The 20,526-nt window shown below is 34.8% G+C and overlaps 1 protein-coding gene across 3 annotated transcripts in view; it reads left to right on the top strand.

Moving 5' to 3' along the window:
• The window catches only part of LOC127511505 (copine-8), a 174,512-nt gene that overhangs the window by 88,912 nt on the left and 65,074 nt on the right, over positions 1-20,526 (top strand). For 2 of the 3 annotated variants that reach the window (XM_051892341.1, XM_051892343.1), the window contains 6 exons: positions 7,450-7,513; positions 8,833-8,936; positions 12,616-12,720; positions 18,152-18,193; positions 19,030-19,105; positions 20,244-20,297. In XM_051892341.1, the coding sequence (XP_051748301.1) occupies positions 7,450-7,513; positions 8,833-8,936; positions 12,616-12,720; positions 18,152-18,193; positions 19,030-19,105; positions 20,244-20,297 (445 nt within the window). The remainder of the gene's footprint in view (positions 1-7,449; positions 7,514-8,832; positions 8,937-12,615; positions 12,721-18,151; positions 18,194-19,029; positions 19,106-20,243; positions 20,298-20,526) is intronic. The other variant, XM_051892342.1, reaches the window with a different exon arrangement.

Genomic DNA, 20,526 nt, shown 5'->3' with positions numbered 1-20,526 from the left:
TTTAAAATATTAAGGGGTAGGGAAAATATCACATACCAAACAGACGCCAAAGAACTAGCATTGATGAAAGCCGCCTGCGTCGGTGCAAAAAAGCTGCATTTGAACACACTGTTCTGCTCCTGTGTAAAAGAAACAACTGCCTATTTCTTCATATAAATTCGTCTATATTCGTCATTCAAAAGGGGAAACCAGCTCTGAAGACTGCAGATACACACACAATGCAGCGCATGCTTACCGTTTGAATATCAATCATGCTGATCACTTTCATTATTCCACTCTGCTCATGCTCATCAGATAAATTTAAGGTCATAAAAAGTCTTCAGTACCTTAACTGTTATAACAAGAGTATACTACCTAATATGATTATTAACATTAATTTCATTAAATAAATGTGAGCGCTGCATGTTTTAAAGTCAAAAGATGGTGCTCTTGCGCGTTCTTCAGGCTCTCGCAGCAGTGCTTCAGAGCAGCTCGCAATCAATAATTAGCGCACATTAGTCAACCGATTGCTTAAGAACTAATGCTGATCAATTATGACAAAGTTTACTCTATATTATTAATATTGTAATGTGTTGTAACGCTTGTAACAACGTAGTTTTTTTCATCTTCGTCATCTGAACTTGAATGAGCAGCAAAAGGAAAGCACATGCATTTCAAAATAAGAGTCCCACTGTATTTTGGCCTGTTCATTAATCAAAGTCGTATGTATATCAATTTCCCTTGTTTGTTATTTGGTTACACAAACCAAATTTAATATATTTATATATTTATTTCCATGTATTTATATTTATTTTCATTTGATTCAAAGTAAACTGTTGTAGCTTCAGGATAGAAAAAAAGACTAACAACATTATTTGACGCATATTATTCAATATAAAGATTATAGTTAACTAAAACCATTAAAAAACATTTTTTCATTGCTTGAAATAAATGTTAATACTGAAATACAAATTTATAAAAACTAAACAGCTATGTTTAAAAACAACCAAAAATAAAACTAAAAACAAAACACACACATAAAAAATTAAAACTTAACGAAAAATGAAAACAGAAAATATAAAAATCTACTCAGATTCAAAATATTAACAAAAACTATAATAGTATTAAGTGAAAATAGTGACATTTATTTCCCAGAAAAATCACAAGATGAAAATGCTGAAACTGTAAAGGGGAGATATATAAACACAACAGGATGACTAAAAGTAAGTGATTTAAAAATTTAAGTTCATTAATTGTGTGGCTCTTAAAAAAATTTTTTGGCGCCTGTTTTTTCCCCCATAGGAGCCGATGGCTCCTTAGTGAATTTTATATATATATATATATATATATATATATATATATATACATACAGTATATCACAGAAGTGAGTACACCCCTCACATTTTTGTAAATATTTTATTATATCTTTTCATGTGACATCACTGAAGAAATGACACTTTGCTACAATGTAAAGTAAGTGAGTGTATAGCTTGTATAACAGTGTAAATTTGCTGTCCCCTCAAAATAACTCAACACACAGCCATGAATGTCTAAACCGCTGGCCACAAATGTGAGTACACCCCTAAGTGAAAATGTCCAAATTGGGCCCAAAGTGTCAATGTTTTGTGTGGCCACCATTATTTTCCAGCACTGCCTTAACCCTCTTGGGCATGGAGTTCACCAGAGCTTCACAGGTTGCCACTGGAGTCCTCTTTCACTCCTCCTTGACAACATCACGGAGCTGGTGGATGTTAGAGACCTTGCAATCCTCCACCTTCCATTTGAGGATGCCCCACAGATGCTCAATAGGGTTTAGGTACCCTCAGCTTCTTTAGAAAGGCAGCGGTCATCTTGGAGTTGTGTTTGGGGTCGTTTTCATGTTGGAATACTGCCCTGCGGCCCAGTCTCCGATAAGAAGGGGATCATGCTCTGCTTCAGTACGTCACAGTACATGTTGGCATTCATGGTTCCCTCAATGAACTGTAGCTCCCCAGTGCCGACAGCACTCATGCAGCCCCAGACCATGACACTCCCACCACCATGCTTGACTGTAGGCAAGACACACTTGTCTTTGTACTCCTCACCTGGTTGCCGCCACACACGCTTGACACCATCTGAACCAAATGTTTATCTTGGTCTCATCAGACCACAGGACATGGTTCCAGTGATCCATGTCCTTAGTCTGCTTGTCTTCAGCAAACTGTTTGCGGGCTTTCTTGTGCATCATCTTTAGAAGAGGCTTCCTTCTGGGACGACAGCCATGCAGACCAATTTGATGCGGTGTGCGGCGTATGGTCTGAGCACCCTTTTAATCTCTGCAGCAATGCTAGCAGCACTCATACGTCTATTTCCCAAACACAACCTCTGGATATGGTGCTGAGAACGTGCACTCAACTTCTTTGGTCGACCATGGCAAGGCCTGTTCTGAGTGGAACCTGTCCTGTTAAACCGCTGTATAGTCTTGGCCACCATGCTGCAGCTCAGTTTCAGGGTCTTGGAAATCTTATAGCCTACGCCATCTTTATGTAGAGCAACAATTCTTTTTCTCAGATCCTCAGAGTTCTTTGCCATGAGGTGCCATGTTGAACTTTCAGTGACCAGTATGAGAGAGTAAGCGATAACACCAAATTTAACACACCTGCTCCCCATTCACACCTGAGACCTTGTAACACTAAAGAGTCACATGACACCGGGGAAAGAAAATGGCTAATTGGGCCCAATTTGGACATTTTTACTTAGGGGTGTACTCACTTTTGTGGCCAGCAGTTTAGACATTAATGGCTGTGTGTTGAGTTATTTTGAGGGGACAGCAAATTTACACTGTTATACAAGCTGTACACTACTTTACATTGTAGCAAAGTGTCATTTCTTCAGTGTTGTCACATGAAAAGATATAATAAAATATTTACAAAAATGTGAGGGGTGTACTCACTTCTGTGATATACTGTGTGTGTGTGTGTGTGTATATATATATATATATATATATACATATACTTATAATATTATTAATTTAAAAAAAAATGATAAAACAGTTTAAATTTCATATTAAACACCATAAAGAATAAAATATCCATTTTGCAAAACAGATCGTCCTGAATATCCTGAAAAGTTTTAGTAATTTTGTTATATGCCTTTGTTATTTTTAATAGTTTATGATATATATACATGCATGACAGCCCCCCATCCTGTGAGGCATCCGTTGTGATAACTACACAACCCATAATTCCTAAGAGGGATCCACCAATCAGAGAACTGTTACCAAATGTAAACTGGCATATGTGCTCTGCAGCAACCACCCTCCACCATGAAGTATTGCACATGACGTAATTGTTTCAAACTACATATACAATCTAAATTAGATATTTGAATATATTGCAAATATATTGAATTTTATACTTATAATTAATGGAAATGTATTTGAAATAGTGGATGAGTAGTTTGTTTCCTCAGAAGTACACAGTTTTGTACCTTTGTCTTTTTATGATTCTTTTATACATTTTGTTTACAAACTTTGTAATGTTGTGATTCCACTCAGAGCTGGCTTGATTCATGGCTTACAACTCTTTATTATGAAGAAATTGAATGTGAAAAATACTTCCAGAACCAGATCTGCAGACAAAGTAGGCGGTCACTGTTGCGTTCTAAATATCAAATATGTTTTGATTGGCTGTGATGTTTTCAGTGTGACAGACAACAGTCACTGAAAACATGACACAATGTGCCTGGATACAACACAGCGCTGGTGCCAAGAAGCTCTGGGAAGAATTAGAGTTTGAGTGATGAGCTAAAGGACTGCAAATAACGACCGTTTGACTATCATATCCATTCCTTTCTGAGAATGTGAAGTAAGGGTCATTTCTTAAATGCATTTCTATAAAAAAAACTAAGATAAAAGGAGCAGCACTTTACAGTTTGATTTTAATGATACTTGTTATTTCATTCAGGTCTCTGCCGACCGAGGGGAGATAATTACACACGCACAGACAGAAAAAAACAGCCATTGCACTGCTGTGTAGCCAGTACTTAATTACCTTGCTCACTCAAGATGCTGATTGCAAATGCATGCATCTTGATTGGGACTTACAGGAGGGACTAAATGTAGAAAAAAAAAAAAAACAACAACAAAAAAGTGGTAGAGTGAAATCATTTCTGTGTGTGTTTGATTCAAGAAAGTCTGTTTTGCAGCATCCTGGATGCTATTGGGTGAAGTTTAAAAACTTAATATTAGAAATGTTTTCTGGCTTACACTGAACATCAATTAGTGTACTGTATGAATAATAAAAAAATATATTTTAATGAATTATTATTTAGATGATTTATCTTGTTTATTTTGTATGTCCATATGCTTATTTTACTTTTTATAATTATATTAAAAATTATTTTTTTTATATTTTACAAAGCAAAAAAGCAAAAAGGTCCCCTTTGTACCTTGCATAATAAACTTATGGTTAGGAATTATAAAGGTACAGAATAGAAATATATAATTGAACTGCATCATTAATCTCCAGTTATGCCTTAGTTGGATTCATAGCCAGCGCAGAATTGTACAAGGTTCTCAGCTTTTAAATCTTTTTGTTCAACATGACCAATTTCAATATAATGTTCCACTTGAAATACAAAAAAAAAAATCTTAAATTACTCCCCTGAAATATGTATGAGATGACATCTGCATTTATTAGATATCACTGCTGGGTCCCTCTGTCGCCCAGGTTGGGGTTGTCATGGTGATGACAGGGTTTCTCACACTTCATGTCTTCCATTTGGGCCAGCCTATGCACACTGTAATGTTTTCCAGTTCTGTACAGCAAAAACCTGTATTTCAGTCTATCAGCTGTCTTACACCTTATGACATACAAAGCAGAGTTCATATTTGCTGCATCATGATTGGCTCTTTAAAATGTTCTTGTCACGCAAAACATTTTTTGTTACTCTGCAACTGAACTATAACTAATAAACTAATCAAACTTACAGTAATTAACAAATTTTTATGTAGGAATCTTGTGCCGATCCTCACTCTTACAAAAGTTGAAATGTTAGATATAAGTGAAGATATAGCGCATCATGAAGCAAATATGAAAACTTGTTTACGTCAGTTACATTTTCTAAGAGCAGTATTAAATGACTCACATAACTAAAAATGTAGGATTTTATCACTCAATTTGGTCATTAGATTTGGTGCTTGAGTAATATTTCTTATTATTATTAGTATTTGAATATGGTTGAGCTGTTTTTTTTTTTTTTGTGGATTCTTTGATTAAAAGCATTTACATTCTTAACATTTTTTGTAATAATTATAAAGTCTTTGCTTATGTTATTTTTGATTAATCGGCACTGTTAATTTTGACATTTACTCTCAAGTTTTACATTTAATCAAGTTGACAGCACAGAGATTTAATCAGAAAAGAACATTGATGATATTTTAATATATTCATAATCCAAAAAGGCAACATAAGTTAGGCTACATGTTTTTAAAAAAGGCATCATTAATGTTGAAAACTTTTTTTTAAAAATGTGGGTTCCATTTATCTAATACTAGATATTGTCCAAATATTAGAACATAAGTGTTGGCTCTACATAGCTGTAGTCCTATAGGTGAATTAAATATGTCATTTAGGGAGTTAAAAACTCTTAACAGTGGGCCACATGGGTCAGGATGGCAGCTATCTAGAAATCTCCTTCACGGATAGTGTAGGGTTAGTTCAGGATAATTGGGACATTTTTTCCTAGTCATCTCAATGTCAGAATGATGCCCAATCCTAAATCACTTAATTAGATGGAAAAGAGCAGCCAGGATATTCTTCAGTCACTTTTTGCGTTTCACAGAAGAAAGTCATATGAGTTTTAAATGACACAGTTTTCGTTTTCTGGATTAAGTTCACATTAAATATTAAAATTCTCTCATTGTTATATATATTTTTTTTATTAAATTTAGTGTGAATCAATATTTAAACAGCAGAAGGGCAAGGTTTCAGTTAAACAACTTTAAATACTGTACACAATCTATAATATAATATAATTAATATAATATAATATAATATAATATAGGGGTTCATTTTGGGACTTGACAGTTTCATAGATAAAGTCCAGTTCTAATAAAGTACTCAGGCAATGCTCACTTTGCTTTATGACAGATCAGTTCTGCCCAGAGTACAATGGCACAGGCCCAGTCCAATTACACTCACTTAAACTCTGTACACATGAGAGAGCGTTCGTAAACCTTAATCAAGACTTCATCCACCGAGCTGTCTGTGCAAGAGTCAATTCATTATATTACCAACAGCAAAAGAATCCATCAGAGAGCCTGATCTACACGAACACTAGCACACTGCTGGGAATTTTCTTTGCCATATTTTCACAATGAGTAGATCATTAATATGAAGCTTGGTACTTTGTAACCTAATAAAAGGTTTTATTTCGATTTTTGTTTTGTTTTGGTGCCATGGTAATGTCTTATTGTTATTATTACTATGTATTTCCCCCCCATTTAGTATATAGTATAGGTAATACCATGATGGGTAACACTTTAGAATACTGATCCTTCATTAATGAATAACTGCACAGGAACAAATGAGTAATGCATTATTAAAACTCTAGTAACTACTATTAACTAACAAGAAACTCTGAATAATGAATTAGTAAGTAATAATGCTCAGTTGAATGTGGTAGTTCACTATTAGCTAATCAGTAACTACTATTTTTTTCACACCTCCCAGAGAACTACTAAGAACTACTATATACAGGTTCATAATTAACATGAATGATGCATAATGTATAATTAATTCTAAAGTGAAGTCATGGTAACCCACTAGTAATGACTGAAGTATTACCAAATACATCAGAAGGAATTACTGTACAACAATGTTCAAAAACCTTAAAAGTTTACAATGACTTCAGTAGTTACTAGAGAGTTATCATGTTTTTCACTTTAGAATACTGATCCAAATAATTAGTAATTCCTTCTGAAGGATTTGGTAATACTTCAGTCATTACTAGTGGGTTACCATGACCTTTACTTTAGAATTAATTATATATTATGCATCATTCATGTTAAATATGAACCTGTATATAGTAGTTCTTAGTAGTTCTCTGGGAAGAATGAAAAAACAGTAGTTACTGATTAGCTAATAGTGAACTACCACATTCAACTGAGCACTATTACTTACTAATTCATTATTCAGAGTTACTTATTAGTTAATAGTAGTTACTAAAGTGTTAATACTGCTCATTACTCATTTGTTCCTGTGTAGTTATTCATTAATGAAGGATCAGTATTCTAAAGTGTTACCCCATGATGTACCATGGAGTACTATTTTAATACCTTAGTATACATGATTCAGTTACATGAAGGTGCCATGGTATTACATATACCACAAAGTTGTTGAAAAATTGGCCTTGTGATGTATTACGACAGCTCTGTACAATATGTCCAACACATTTATGAACTGAATACTCTCGTTTTGTCATACACAGGGGGATTCCAGGGAAGAAATGTGGGAAAATTATTGTGAAGGCTGAGGAGCTTAGCAACTGCAGGGTAAGAGCTAATATTGATCATTTGAATTCAGGTCTTATCTTGTATCCTAAGCTTGGCCAAAATCACTCAACAAAGATGTTTAAAAAAAAAACTGTTCTGATGAAGTTTTGTGTGTAGAGCAATAGGTTTTTAGCTTAGCAACATGCTAACATATTTTGAGCCAAGTCGCTTGTGCGCTTTCATCGCTGATTTTATGATTTGTATTTTTAACAATGAAATTTTGTGTCAAGAGCATCACTTTGCTTGCTAGCTTAGCAACATGATGACTGATGTCAAACTGTACTGAAATCAATTATGATCCAAGTCTCTTGCAAGCTTCCATTGCTGATTTTATGGTTTATATTTTTGCTAATGAAATATCATGTTGTTAGCTTAGCAACTAATACTAATGTCAAACTCTGTTGAAATCGCTTATGTCTCCTGTGCATTTCCATTGCTGATTTTGACTTTCGCTAACAAATTATTATGTGTAGTAGAATATCACATTGTTAACTTAGCAACATGCTAAATTCAAACTATTAAAATCACTTATGAGCTAAGTATCCTGTGAACTTCCATCGTTGATTTCGTGGTTTTTGCTAATTAAATTTTGTGTTCAGTAGAGCATAACATTGTTAGCTTACCAACATGCTAATGACAAACTCTTTTGAAATCAATTCTGACCAAGTCTCTGCGCACTTTACATGAACGCTATGCAAAGCAGTTTTAAATCAGCTACGTGGTTCCATTTCATAAATTGCTGCCTATATATTCAGGAGAAAGAAAGGCAGCTTGCTATGAGCTAATTTCATTTGACTTCTCAGCATGTCTGTTATAGTCTATTCAAAGTATTTATCTTAGTTGTAAAACATAGGATTCAGTAATAGCATGCATGATGTGCCAAGAACTCCAGCTGTGCTCACACACACACACACACACACACACACACACACACACACACACACACATAAATACAGAAAGGCCTCCGCATTGCTAGCGGAATTTGCCTTTCACAACAGGGACCAATAGACCTTATCCCATTCCCTGCTGGAGCATAGCATCTCACACAGACAGTGAATGTGTGTCTACTTAAACGCTTGTCAAATGGATTTCTGATTAGGCCTTTTAGCCTTGCCATCTGGGTACAGTAGTGAAGCAAATATAACATGCCAAGCTATTTAGCTTTTGCATAATGCTAGCTGTCTAGAAACCACAAATGGCAAAATACTCAGCTCATTTATACTGATATTGTTGTGTTAGGTCTTCTAAGTGCTCTAAATCCACATGTACACTCCCATTGCCCTCATAACCTGCTTTTCTAAAACTTTCTCACCCTGCAGGAGTCTGTGATGATGCAATTTTGTGGCAACAAGCTGGACAAAAAGGACTTCTTTGGCAAATCAGACCCGTTCTTAGTGTTTTATCGTAGTAATGAGGATGGAACGTGAGTAACACAGACACATAAGCAGATTCTTGTCAGCTACACACACTGCTCACAAAGTCAATCTCATCTCCAGGCTCTGTGTTGGGGAAATGGCTTTCCATTGAATTCCTTTAGGTTAATACCCATAGTCCTTTGCACCTGGATCAGCAGGGGTTCTCTTGAAATGGAACAATCACTTCTTATCTTGCTGATTCTGTTCTTCAATAATTACAGATTCCTTCACTAAGAGACAAAGGGGTTATTCACATTTTTTCTGAAATTTCAGAATATATTTGCCTTTGTTTGTGTAGATCAGCTACAAGAATTTTTACTACTGTGTTTTGAAGCTACTGTTCAGTTTGGTTCTACAAACAGTACAATATATAAATTTACTTTTTTTATCTTCTCAATCATGTTGTTAGCTTAGCAACGTGCTAACATCCAATTCAATAAGAATCAATTATGAGTCAAGTCTCCCGTGCACTTAAAAGGGATAGTTCACCCAAAAATGATAATTCTTTCATATTGTTCCAAACCTGTGTGACTTTCTTTCTTCTTTAGAAAATATATTTTAAGAAATGGCCATACAATGGAAATTAGTAATCACCAGAACTGTTTGGTTGCCAACATTCTTCAAAATATCTTCTTTTGTGTTTCAGTTGAGTAAAGAAATGTCATTTTTGGATGAACTATCCCTTTAACATGAGTGAGTGAGTGTTTCAGATCAGTTACTTATGATGTTCCATTACAGTTACATTAGGCAGACAGTAGACAGGAAGGCGGCTCGCTAAAAGTTAAGCTGCTGTTGTTGTTTGACTAGCAGGCAGAGATGGATCTAGAGTTGTCAAAAGTACTGACTTCAGTACCTATCGGTACTGAAATTTTAAAAATGTGACGCTTTGAGCGCTGTGATGACAACTCTAGATGGATCATTACTTGGCATATTTTGGTACTGGCCTTAGACCATCTCACAGCAAAGCATGATATTTTTAAAATTAAGATTTATTTCAGCAAAACTAAGAGTACATTTAAATGACAATGATGTACTAAAAACAGAAAAGGTTTCCTTTGTGTTTTTCGCATACAGACGACAAGTTGTCAAAACAATACCCACACAGATCTGCAAAAAGATTGAAATGCTGTATTATTCATGCCAGGCTAATATTTTAGTGATGTCACTTTGTAAAGAAACACTACGCGCCTATAGACTGAACACGTAATAAGCATGCGCATGACGTCACCGTTTTCACAAATTGATGTTTTATTAACAAAGTTTGGAAGGAGCACTTTCGAATGATCTATCTAATCATCATGTCATTCCAACCAGCAGTCAGCAATCAGTAATCAACATGTCTACCCAATCGGCATAAGTGGAGGACATCATAAATACGCAGTCATCTCACCTATGTTCTTTGACAGTTTTTCAGCATCCCTCCACCACCCCGTCTCCTCACACTCGCCTGGTTATCTTCCTAACCAGAATACGGGGGGAGTACTCTGGGTTCGGGCCAAATGCCGAACTCAGAGCCTTCTCCTCAGACAGCACGCCAAATACACATACCATTTACTTATCTGAGTTTTTGTACATGGAAATTTTGTTTTTACATGGAGATGATAACAGTCATTATCAGGCTGTTGTCATGTGAATGTACAGCCAAAACACGTAATAGGTTTTCGGTTTTAAGTTGAAAACGGTGTCATGCAAATGGCCTCTAAAACTCACACACATACATACTTCAGAAAGAGCCTTCACCTCCTGAACCATGAGAACAGGAGGTAAACTGTGTGTGCTGTGCATGTGTGTGTGTGCGCGTGCGTGCATGCGTGTGCGTGTGCGTGTGTGTGTGTGTGCGTGTGTGTGTGTGTAAGAGAGCAAATAGGAAAAAGGCCAGTATTGAACTGTGTGCTGAGCCCATAACTGAGCAATCCATTCATGTCTCTGTCCTTTAGAGAACAGAGTCTGTTTTTAAAGTAAATCCTGTGGTGATTTGAGGGAGGTTTAGCTAAAGGGCCAGATTCAGAAAGTCAAACTGAATATGTCCAATATTTGTTCAGTTTCTGAAACAGCCCTGTTGATATTTAGCAATAAAACCAATACAAATTTCCAACAATAAAAACTTTATTTTCAGTATGTTTGTACAGAGATTATTTCTGTGTAGCTTCCAGTGAAGTCTGCCAAATAAAGTGTGATATCAGCTTAGTCAAACATGATATTCTGCGATGGTTTGTGCTAAAACATAAAAAGATTCCAGTTACTTTTTACAAGTTTTAAACTCACATTTGAGACATGTCTTCAAACAAGCGTTGTCAGTTAATTCGAACATTTTAGAACATAATTTTGTCAGAATCAACATATTGTTATAACAACAAAAAAAAAAAAAAATGTGTTTAAAAATTACACTTTTTCTAAATGTATGCAACACAAATTTATGCAACCATGTTCTTCACCTTTCTCACCCACACCACAAACAACAGATTATATATATTTCAGACTGCATTAAAACACACTGGTAATGTAAACTCAGTGCAAATCTATAATAATGCAATAATAAAACAACTTTCTTCAAACTATATACGTACCATATTTTTTACACGTGTAGAGATGCAGTCTCCTGCTAGTGTTCATATTAGCCCTTAGTGTTTCACTTGTTTAGCTCTGATGATGATTAAATTCCACTATAGAGTGGGAATGACTTTAGAAAATAACTTTTGATCAGTTACATTTTTGGCTTTGATTTAAAAATAAATAACTGGTTAAGAGGGTCATAGTTGCTGCGTCCCAATTCGCATACTATCCGTCCTAAATAGTATTTGAAATTAGAATTATCGTGTCCCAAACCGTAGTATGTTGAAATAAGTATTCCAAAGATACCCGGATGGTCTACTTTTTCCTGTTAGAATACGAAGTGCAGATCTGTGCAAACTCTAATGGCTAATATTGCCCACAACCCATTGTGCTGTGGACGAGGATTCAATTAGAACTAAAACACGAATAAAAAGTGTTAAAAACTACAAACATGATGCATGTGCAAGACCGACGGTTAAGCAGAGCAGTTAAGATAAAGGGGTTGACCTAACCTGACCTAAACTATAAGATATTTATTAAATGTTATCCACATTATATTTCATCTGCAACAGCATTGTGAACTTTTATAATGATCCGTTTGGTCATTAACTTTTAAATGCATCATTATGCAAACATGAGGAGAGTTCTCAGCATGAAAGACCCATGACTGCCAGATCAACTTGCCACTACATTTCTCTCCGAAATGGTAGGAAATTAAATTTAATTGAATGTGGAACATTTTAACTGTGACAAGATGATTGACAGGGCAGTTTAAATGGTTACAGGTTGCACGTAACTAAGCAACAGAGCGTCCGTTTAAGACACAATTATGATGAAGTAGTATGTCCCAAAGCTTGCATACTCTTCTGCTACATACTCAAAAGTATTTACTTTTTCTTAACAAAAACAGTACATACTTTTAGTGCATAGTATAAGTAGGCAAATTGGGACGCAGCATATGAATCTTTTACTGATAAACAAATGCTGTGCTATACCTATACTAAAAGTGAGATTAGAAAAAATAATTTAAAGGCATTTAAAAATATATTTAATTATTCATATGCGTTAACTTTTGACTTCAAACTCAAAGTTGCATTACTGTAATATTTTCAACTATTTACATTTATCTTACAGATTTACCATTTGTCATAAGACAGAGGTGGTGAAAAACACACTAAACCCTGTGTGGCAAGCCTTCAAAATCCCCGTCAGAGCTCTGTGCAATGGCGATTATGACAGGTATGGAGTGTTTTGTACTGGATGTCAGAAATTGCTTTGTGTTTTTAACTGGTTGTGGGAAACATTCGAACTTCACACCTGTTTTCGCACATCATGCATCAATTAAATTCTAAATTCCATATTTATATTATAGATACTTGGTACCTGTAAAAAAAAAACGCTCTTCTGTCCACGTGTGTGTTGATGTGTTCTGTGTAGCATGTGGTTCATGTTTACATCGTCTGCATATTTTCATGTTGTCATGTTTTGTTTGAGCACATGGCTTGTGATTGTGTTCACGGCTGGTTAGGTGTGTTTTGAAGCATGGCAGCTGGTTTGAGATGGTTTATGCTTGTCCTTAGTCGGTCATGAGCTGGTTTAAGCTGGTCCTGAGTAGAGATCGACCGATATATCAAATAACCAATATTTTTCCCGATATTTAAGCATTTCACCATAATCGGTTATCGGTTTTGTTATATCGGATTTACCGATAAACGGCGCCATCTTGTGGGTGTTTTGAGAATTGCGCGCAGGATCGCCATTACAGTGCATCTGAGGGGAGACGAGACAACTGCGTGCACTGGTAAAGTATATTTACTTGCTTTGCTGTAATTAGTAATCTTTATTTAACATAACAGCCATTAATGCACAAATTAGATGTGTTACATAAATGCCTGAAATGTAGCTAGTTTATGCAGCTTATCTCTAAGAAATAGAGACAAGCTCACGGAGTCATATAAGATAATCCGTCAAGTCCTGTTCCAAAAAAGATGTAACTTTGCATGAATTAAATAATACAGCCATGAATGAGCACATGTTGGGAATAAAGGCGCTGAATTTAATTCTCTCTCTGTTGTCTATGCTCATCATTAGTCTCATGAAGACGTCTGCATTTTGCTTTTCACTCAGCGGGTTGATCAGGAAATGGTCCAGCACGGCCATGATTCACTGGTTTAAAACACGGTTATATAGTAAATGTTTATATAATTACGATTAATTCGCTAATAAACATCCAAGTAAACACAACTCTATGGAAATTAATTATTTATTATATCCGCAAGTGATCGCAGTTTGATTATAGTTCTGTGTTAATGCATAGATAAACAGCGCTTTGTCAGCAGATATTTCATAATCTAGAACAACAAAACATTATTAATAATTCTGATATAACATACCAGTTGGGAAATGCAATAAAATACGATGTTTCGTTTCTTATATTCCAATATTCCAGAGAATATTATTCAGTTATTTTACATTATTCAGTTATTTAACATTATCCAGCAAATTATTCTTCACTCTTTAGCCTATTAAACAGTTTATAAAATCTACTAAAACTGTAGTTTAAAATGAAGTATTACATTTCTGCAAAGTTGATATGACTCCTGTCTTTAATTTCTTATCTCCATTTGAAAACATTAGACATTCTACATTTATTTTGCTTATTGTTAACATTAGTGTTGCTGCTGATGCATTTTTTAAATAAAATTATTTTTGTAAGATTAAAATTAACATGAAAGACTACTAATTTTCAACAAAAAAATGAAGCAGTCTTACGGGGCAGAATGCTGAAAGACTGTTTTCTACACTACAACCTAGTTCTGCTCAACTGGGAGTATTAAGCTACATTAAAATAACAATGCTATTTTTCAGGTGGTTTAGATTGTTTGTTTTATTTTTTTATTTTTAATTGGTTAAAATTACTTTTATGTGCTTTATTTATTTGACCTTGTTTTGTTTTGTTTTTTTGTTTTTTGCCTCATCGAAGATTTTATTTTTTAAACAAAAACAGTTTAGTAAATGTGCACTTTTTTATTTTTTGCACTTTCAGACCCCTCTATTTATTGGTGTATAAATAAGATGTTTTGTATGCAAGGAGGGAGTGATTGTTATAAATAAAATGGTTTGTTCAGTTCAGTGGTGTTGGAATGTGTTCAGTGTCAAAAACAGAAGTATAACAGTAAATAAATATCAGTTCTGCATATCGGTTATCAGGCACATAAACACACCAATTATCGGTATCGGTATCGGTTCTAAAAAATCAATATCGGTCGATCACTAGTCCTGAGCTGGTTATAAGCTAGTCCTGAGCTGGAACTAGTTACTTAGGGCCAGCTTAGGACCAGCACTTGGCCAGCTTAAACCAGCTCATGACCAGCTGAGGACCAGCTTAAACCAGCTCAAACCAGCTGCCATGCTTCAAAACATACCTAACCAGCATATGCTGTTTTTTTCAACATGGATGTCTTAACCCCGCCCTTCTTGTTGTCTGATTATTGGTTTATTTGCCCCACCTGTCCTTCCTCGTTGCCTGCCTTGTTTGCTCTCCTTTTTATTCTCCTGTGGCCTGTTGCATGAAGCTAGCTGAACAAACTCTGAGTTTCAGAGTAGGTTTAGAGTTGACAAATCCAGATAAATCCAACCTGGTTTAGATCAGGGGCCTGTATCATGAAGCCAGAATAACTGGCTAGCCAGGTAAGTTTCAAATTAGTTTGCGCCAATCCTGGGTTTTAGGTACCATGAAAGTGACTTGCCTTTTAGCTGTGTTTATCACCATAGTAACTTGCGCTCCACGGCTAACCTGCTCTGGGGCCGTTTTTGTTCTGGGTAAGAGATCTCAAACCGAAATTGGACCAATCAAATGTGAGCAAAGTGATACTAACACATCCAACGCAATAAGTCACTCCCCCAGTTTCTCTTCCTCCAAATTAAAGGTCACTATATAATAAAAACAAATACTTAACGATGACATTGTCTGGCTTTAATGATAATTAGAATTATTTTATGATTTATATATGATTTATATAATTATAATATGATCTATATTATTATCAATCCATTATACACAAGCAATTTTAGTTTATCATTTTTTATTAAGCTTTTAGTTTAAATGAATATTAATATATACAGATCATATGTAATATAAATAAGCTGTAGAATCAATAGATAACTCTTTAAAAATGACTACATGTGACTTTAGATGTTTGAGTGTCTATCGCTATATATTATTAACTATATAAACTAACTTAAAGTTTCACTTGCACTGATAGAGCAACAATATTTATTTTATTTGTCCGCATTCATGGACAAGTATTTTCTTTAGTGTAAATGCGTTTGAATTCTTCATTTTCTTCAATCTCTTAACCTTCAGCAAAAGAGTTTTGAATCGCGCTGGCTGTCTCGCGAGAAGTGAATCACAGTATGTGATTGGCTGTTTGCCACTGATGTCACGCATACATGTGCATGTGCTCCACAAACTCAGGATCAAAGCTCAAGTTGACAGAGAAAGTTGATGATCAGCATCATGGTACCATCAAAGCCAGATTGGAGTGGTTTGGTTTTGTCAATTTGGAACTAATCCAAGTTTGTGGATTAATTTGTTCAACTACCATCATGGTACAGGCCCCAGGTTCAGCGGTCTCACAACAGTCTCACTGCGTCCTCCGGAGGTCGCGTTTGAAGGCTGCATACGTCATCAATTATGTCTTATTTAAGAAAAGTAACCGTAATAAAATTGACTGTTATTCCTCGTGAGGTGTAAAATACTGTAATTTCTTTCTTACTTTGCAATCTAAAGGTTACTTTTCTTAAATGAGCCTGCCTCTATGACGTATGCAGCCTTCAAATGCGACCTCCGTAGGATGCAGCCTTCGAAATGAAACGCAGCTTATAACTCCATAACTCCGTTTATTGTGCACTTTGATCTTTGCAGACCTTTTGAAGTAGCCTCTGCATATTAAGTTGAGATAGGAGAAATGATTTTGAAATCATTTAGGGTCAGCAGTTATGAAAATATTTGAGATATTAAGAGACATAAGATAGTCATACAGACCCAATAAAGAAGAGAATCCCAAGCGCAACATTGTATACCAGAAACCTCCATCATGAGTAGCTCAAATGGGGCTCTTGCTGTGTGGTGATAAAGCGGGAAGCTTCCTCACAGTAGCGGCACTCACTGATGAGCATCGATCAGTACCATAACGCACTCTCCCACACAATGCCTCAGCTTTATCTCTGATTGAACATGTGGGAAACGAAAGAGAGAGACAGACAGACGTAGAGGAAGAGCACTGTGCATCCGGAGGAGTCTGGGACACAAGATAAGCCTGTGCAGACGCTCTAATAAAGAAGCACGGAGTGTCTCGCTGATGATAACACTGAGAATGGGTGCTAAGGGATGCTGTGGGGATTGGTTTGTTGTTAGCATGTGTTGCGTTAAAGCTCTGTGTAATTGACAGAGCTGTTCTATTTGAACTGTGCAAACTCATCACTCGCCTGTCATGCCACGGACAGCGGAAGTTGTAATTATTTTCTGTCAAAACACACTAATCCGACCCTCTAACCCTAGTATGTAAAAGAAAGTGCCATGGAAGGAGTAAACTTATTTTAGAGAGATTATTCTTATTATAAAAGTCCAATTATAAAATTGGATGCTTCTGGCTCTAAAATCTGATTGGATGGGCCATGTTTAAAAAAAAATTCTAAAATATATGCACAACTGTCATTTGAAATCTATATAATCACTATTTTGAGAATGTCAACCATCAACAGCCTTCATACACAGCACAGTATGCCTGATTTGCATCATACTGGAATTATCAAATTCACATTAATTATAAAAAAAAAAAAAAAGGAATCTTTTTTCAATGATTCAGATTGAACATATGAAAGAAGTTCTTGTGGTTTTATTATAGTCAGTGATCCCTGATGTTCTTTCTTTGTTCTTCAAGATTCTGAAAAAGAATAAAAAGGAGGGCAATTAGTGCAGTGGTTTAAGTATTTATCTGTCATCAACAATAAAGCCATACACATATTCTTTTTTTTGGTGTGATGAGAATCACCATGGAAACAAATAGTCCAATGGCATGAACAGCTCTGTAGAATCTCAAGAGTTGTCATCTCATGAATATGATCATTCCAACATGACGGCTTTAGTCTAATGAACTATATTACTTTAGAATAGTTGAATGATACATAATACAGAATTAGTTTCATCTGGCAGACAATAAAATAGGTAAAAAAAAAAAAAAAGTCAAGTCTGAACAGCAAAAACATACATGAATTATTATGTTATGCCATATCCATAAATGTGATTTTAAAAAATGGTCTGAAAGGACAGATCAGATTGTCTGGAGCTGTGTCTGAATTCATTTTTTGAAGAAATTCACACAAAGGCACAATGTACAATGCTGCTTTAGCTGTAAAAACAAAACAAAACGCTATGATAAACATTTATTTCTTTCCATCATACACACACATGCTATAGACATATATTTGATTACGTGAATAATTGTGGCATGGAGTAACTTAATTCTCTAATCATCGATGGTATCATATTTCAGCTGTTGATGTGTGATTGCACTCTCTATGCAGAAAAAAAAACTGTTAAAATCACAACACTTCAGTAAATGTTCAATATGAACCAATTCTCTGTCTCTCTCTGTCTCTCTCACAGAACGATCAAGGTTGAAGTGTATGACTGGGATCGTGATGGCAGGTAATGAACAGTAAACTGTCACATGAAGCTTAAAATACTCACCTGACACTCATCCATTAATTATAGAGTACAGATAGCTAAAGTCTTCTTAAGCATGAAAAAAATGAGTGAACAGTCTTTTAATTGCATTTTTTTATTTGAGTATATTAGTGTTTTCAACCTGAAAAAAATCAAATAATTATTTTTAATTATTTATTTTCATGGTCAAAACGTGAGAAAAGATGTCCAATACAGATGCAAAAGCCCAAAACACACACTTTTGTGTTTAAAACGTTTCAAAACTCAATTCATAAAGGAAACACAAGTATGTGTTTCTTTTGCAGCATTGATCCACATGCAGAAGATTAATTCTACAGAGCCTCTAAAAGAACATGGTGGAAATACAGGAAAATGTATTTTTGCAAACATGCACAAAAGCATTGAAATATACTGGGTCCTCCTATCTCGTATTTTTTTTCCCATAACCATGTCCCCTTAGGGGCTCCATAGTATTCTGAGTATTTAGATACATTTTTGGCTGGGATATATTATATCTCTTTGTAAGCATGTTTGTATGTTTTTGTATTTTTTGCAACCCAAATAAAGGCTGATCAGTCCATCACATACATTTACATAAATTATCATAGTGATTTGAAAGGATTTGGCGGGTGCTGTGATCTAAATCTTTTATTTATTTTAATTAATCCTTTAATTCATAGCAAGTTAAAAGGCTGAGTACTGTTGAAATTTCAGGAATTTACCAGAGCTAAATTATGAAAATATAAAGCTCATTATGAAACAAATTTAATGTTCTCCAACAATGTTCTGACAAATCTGTGTATGTATGTGTTTTACAGCCATGACTTCATTGGAGAATTCAGCACAAGCTATAGAGAACTGTCAAGAGGCCAGTCACAATTTAACGTGTATGAGGTAATCTTATAAATTTTAATAATTTGTCAGAGTAATAGTTTTTCAGAGTAAGTGTTCACAGTATAACAAATATAACTTACAGTATATATGACATGTAGGCTGCAACTTCTGAGTAAGTGAGAAAATCACTGTACTTCCAGACAACCTATGAAATGAATTCCAGTTTTCTCTACTAATTTCCACACATTACAGTTCTCAGTGTGTGGGTGCCAGAAAAGAACTTTAAGAACTTTATGGATAACAAAAACCTATGTTAAAGAAACATAAAGAAAACAAAAAAGTGTAGCTGGTTTCTTCAACACAATCAATTTTGACATGAAACATATTTTTCCACTTAAGCAGATGTACAGACATTTGGCTCTGGAACATCAAATCCAAACTAAAGATACATATGAAGGAGCTTGTTGTGATTTTTTTTCACCATCCTTATGGGCACAATAACATTTAATAATAATAACAATAAATATATGTGAAGTGAATTAAAGCTGAATGTTGGACCAATATTTCACATGGGTGGGGCTATAGATAAACAAAAGATATTTATATTAGCCATTTTTGCTGCTGTATCTTTAATGGCTTTATGTAAACACTATCTTTACATGTGAAAATGATTCACTTATTCACAGGCTGTGGGTTAGTTTATGTAATGTTTATAATTTTTAATTGCCGCATCCTTCAATATCAATTACATTATGAAAAATTTGCAAAACAATCCAAGCTAACATATGCCTCTTAAATGGTAAAGATCAGACTGAAATGATCAGATCACTTAATTAAAAATAAACTTCAGGTGCTCGTTTCTAACTTTGCAATCCTTCAGAAGGATATACAGAGCTGTAGGTGCTACACACAGCCATGAACATCAGGGTTTTGACAGATTTTGTTTACTTTTTACTTTTATACATTTAAAATTTTACTTTCTATAATTTAGCGGCAGTTCATCTGTTTAGTTTAGCGGTAGTTCATTTCTTGCATGCACAAATACACTCGTGACATATTTTAACAGAAAAGATGAATTTCTACATAGTTTAAATTTAATTCTGGAGTAAAAGGGCTTTCATATAAATACAGAGCTTGTAGTCTTATATAAATTCCATTATCCCTTAAGCAATTACATTTAGTTATTTTCTCTACACAGGTCATAAACCCTAAGAAGAAAGACAAGAAGAAAAAATATCTCAACTCTGGAACCGTAAGCAAACGTTTTTCATGTTGCATTCTTGCTAGCGTATGGGTTTTTGTTGTTGTTGTTGTTGTTGTTGTTGTTGTTGTTGATTAATTTTTCTGTGTTGGAGAGGAACTAAAAGTAACATTTAAATTTATTTCATGAAAACAATATATATCACAATATAGTTATTTTTGCTGGAAATAAATTTTGCGAAAATTTTAGATGACAATTTCACAATTCTCAATATATTTTA

The sequence above is a fragment of the Ctenopharyngodon idella genome, chromosome 4 (assembly GCF_019924925.1).
Source record: "Ctenopharyngodon idella isolate HZGC_01 chromosome 4, HZGC01, whole genome shotgun sequence".
NCBI lineage: Eukaryota > Metazoa > Chordata > Actinopteri > Cypriniformes > Xenocyprididae > Ctenopharyngodon > Ctenopharyngodon idella.
This window is presented reverse-complemented; position numbering and strand designations above follow the sequence as displayed.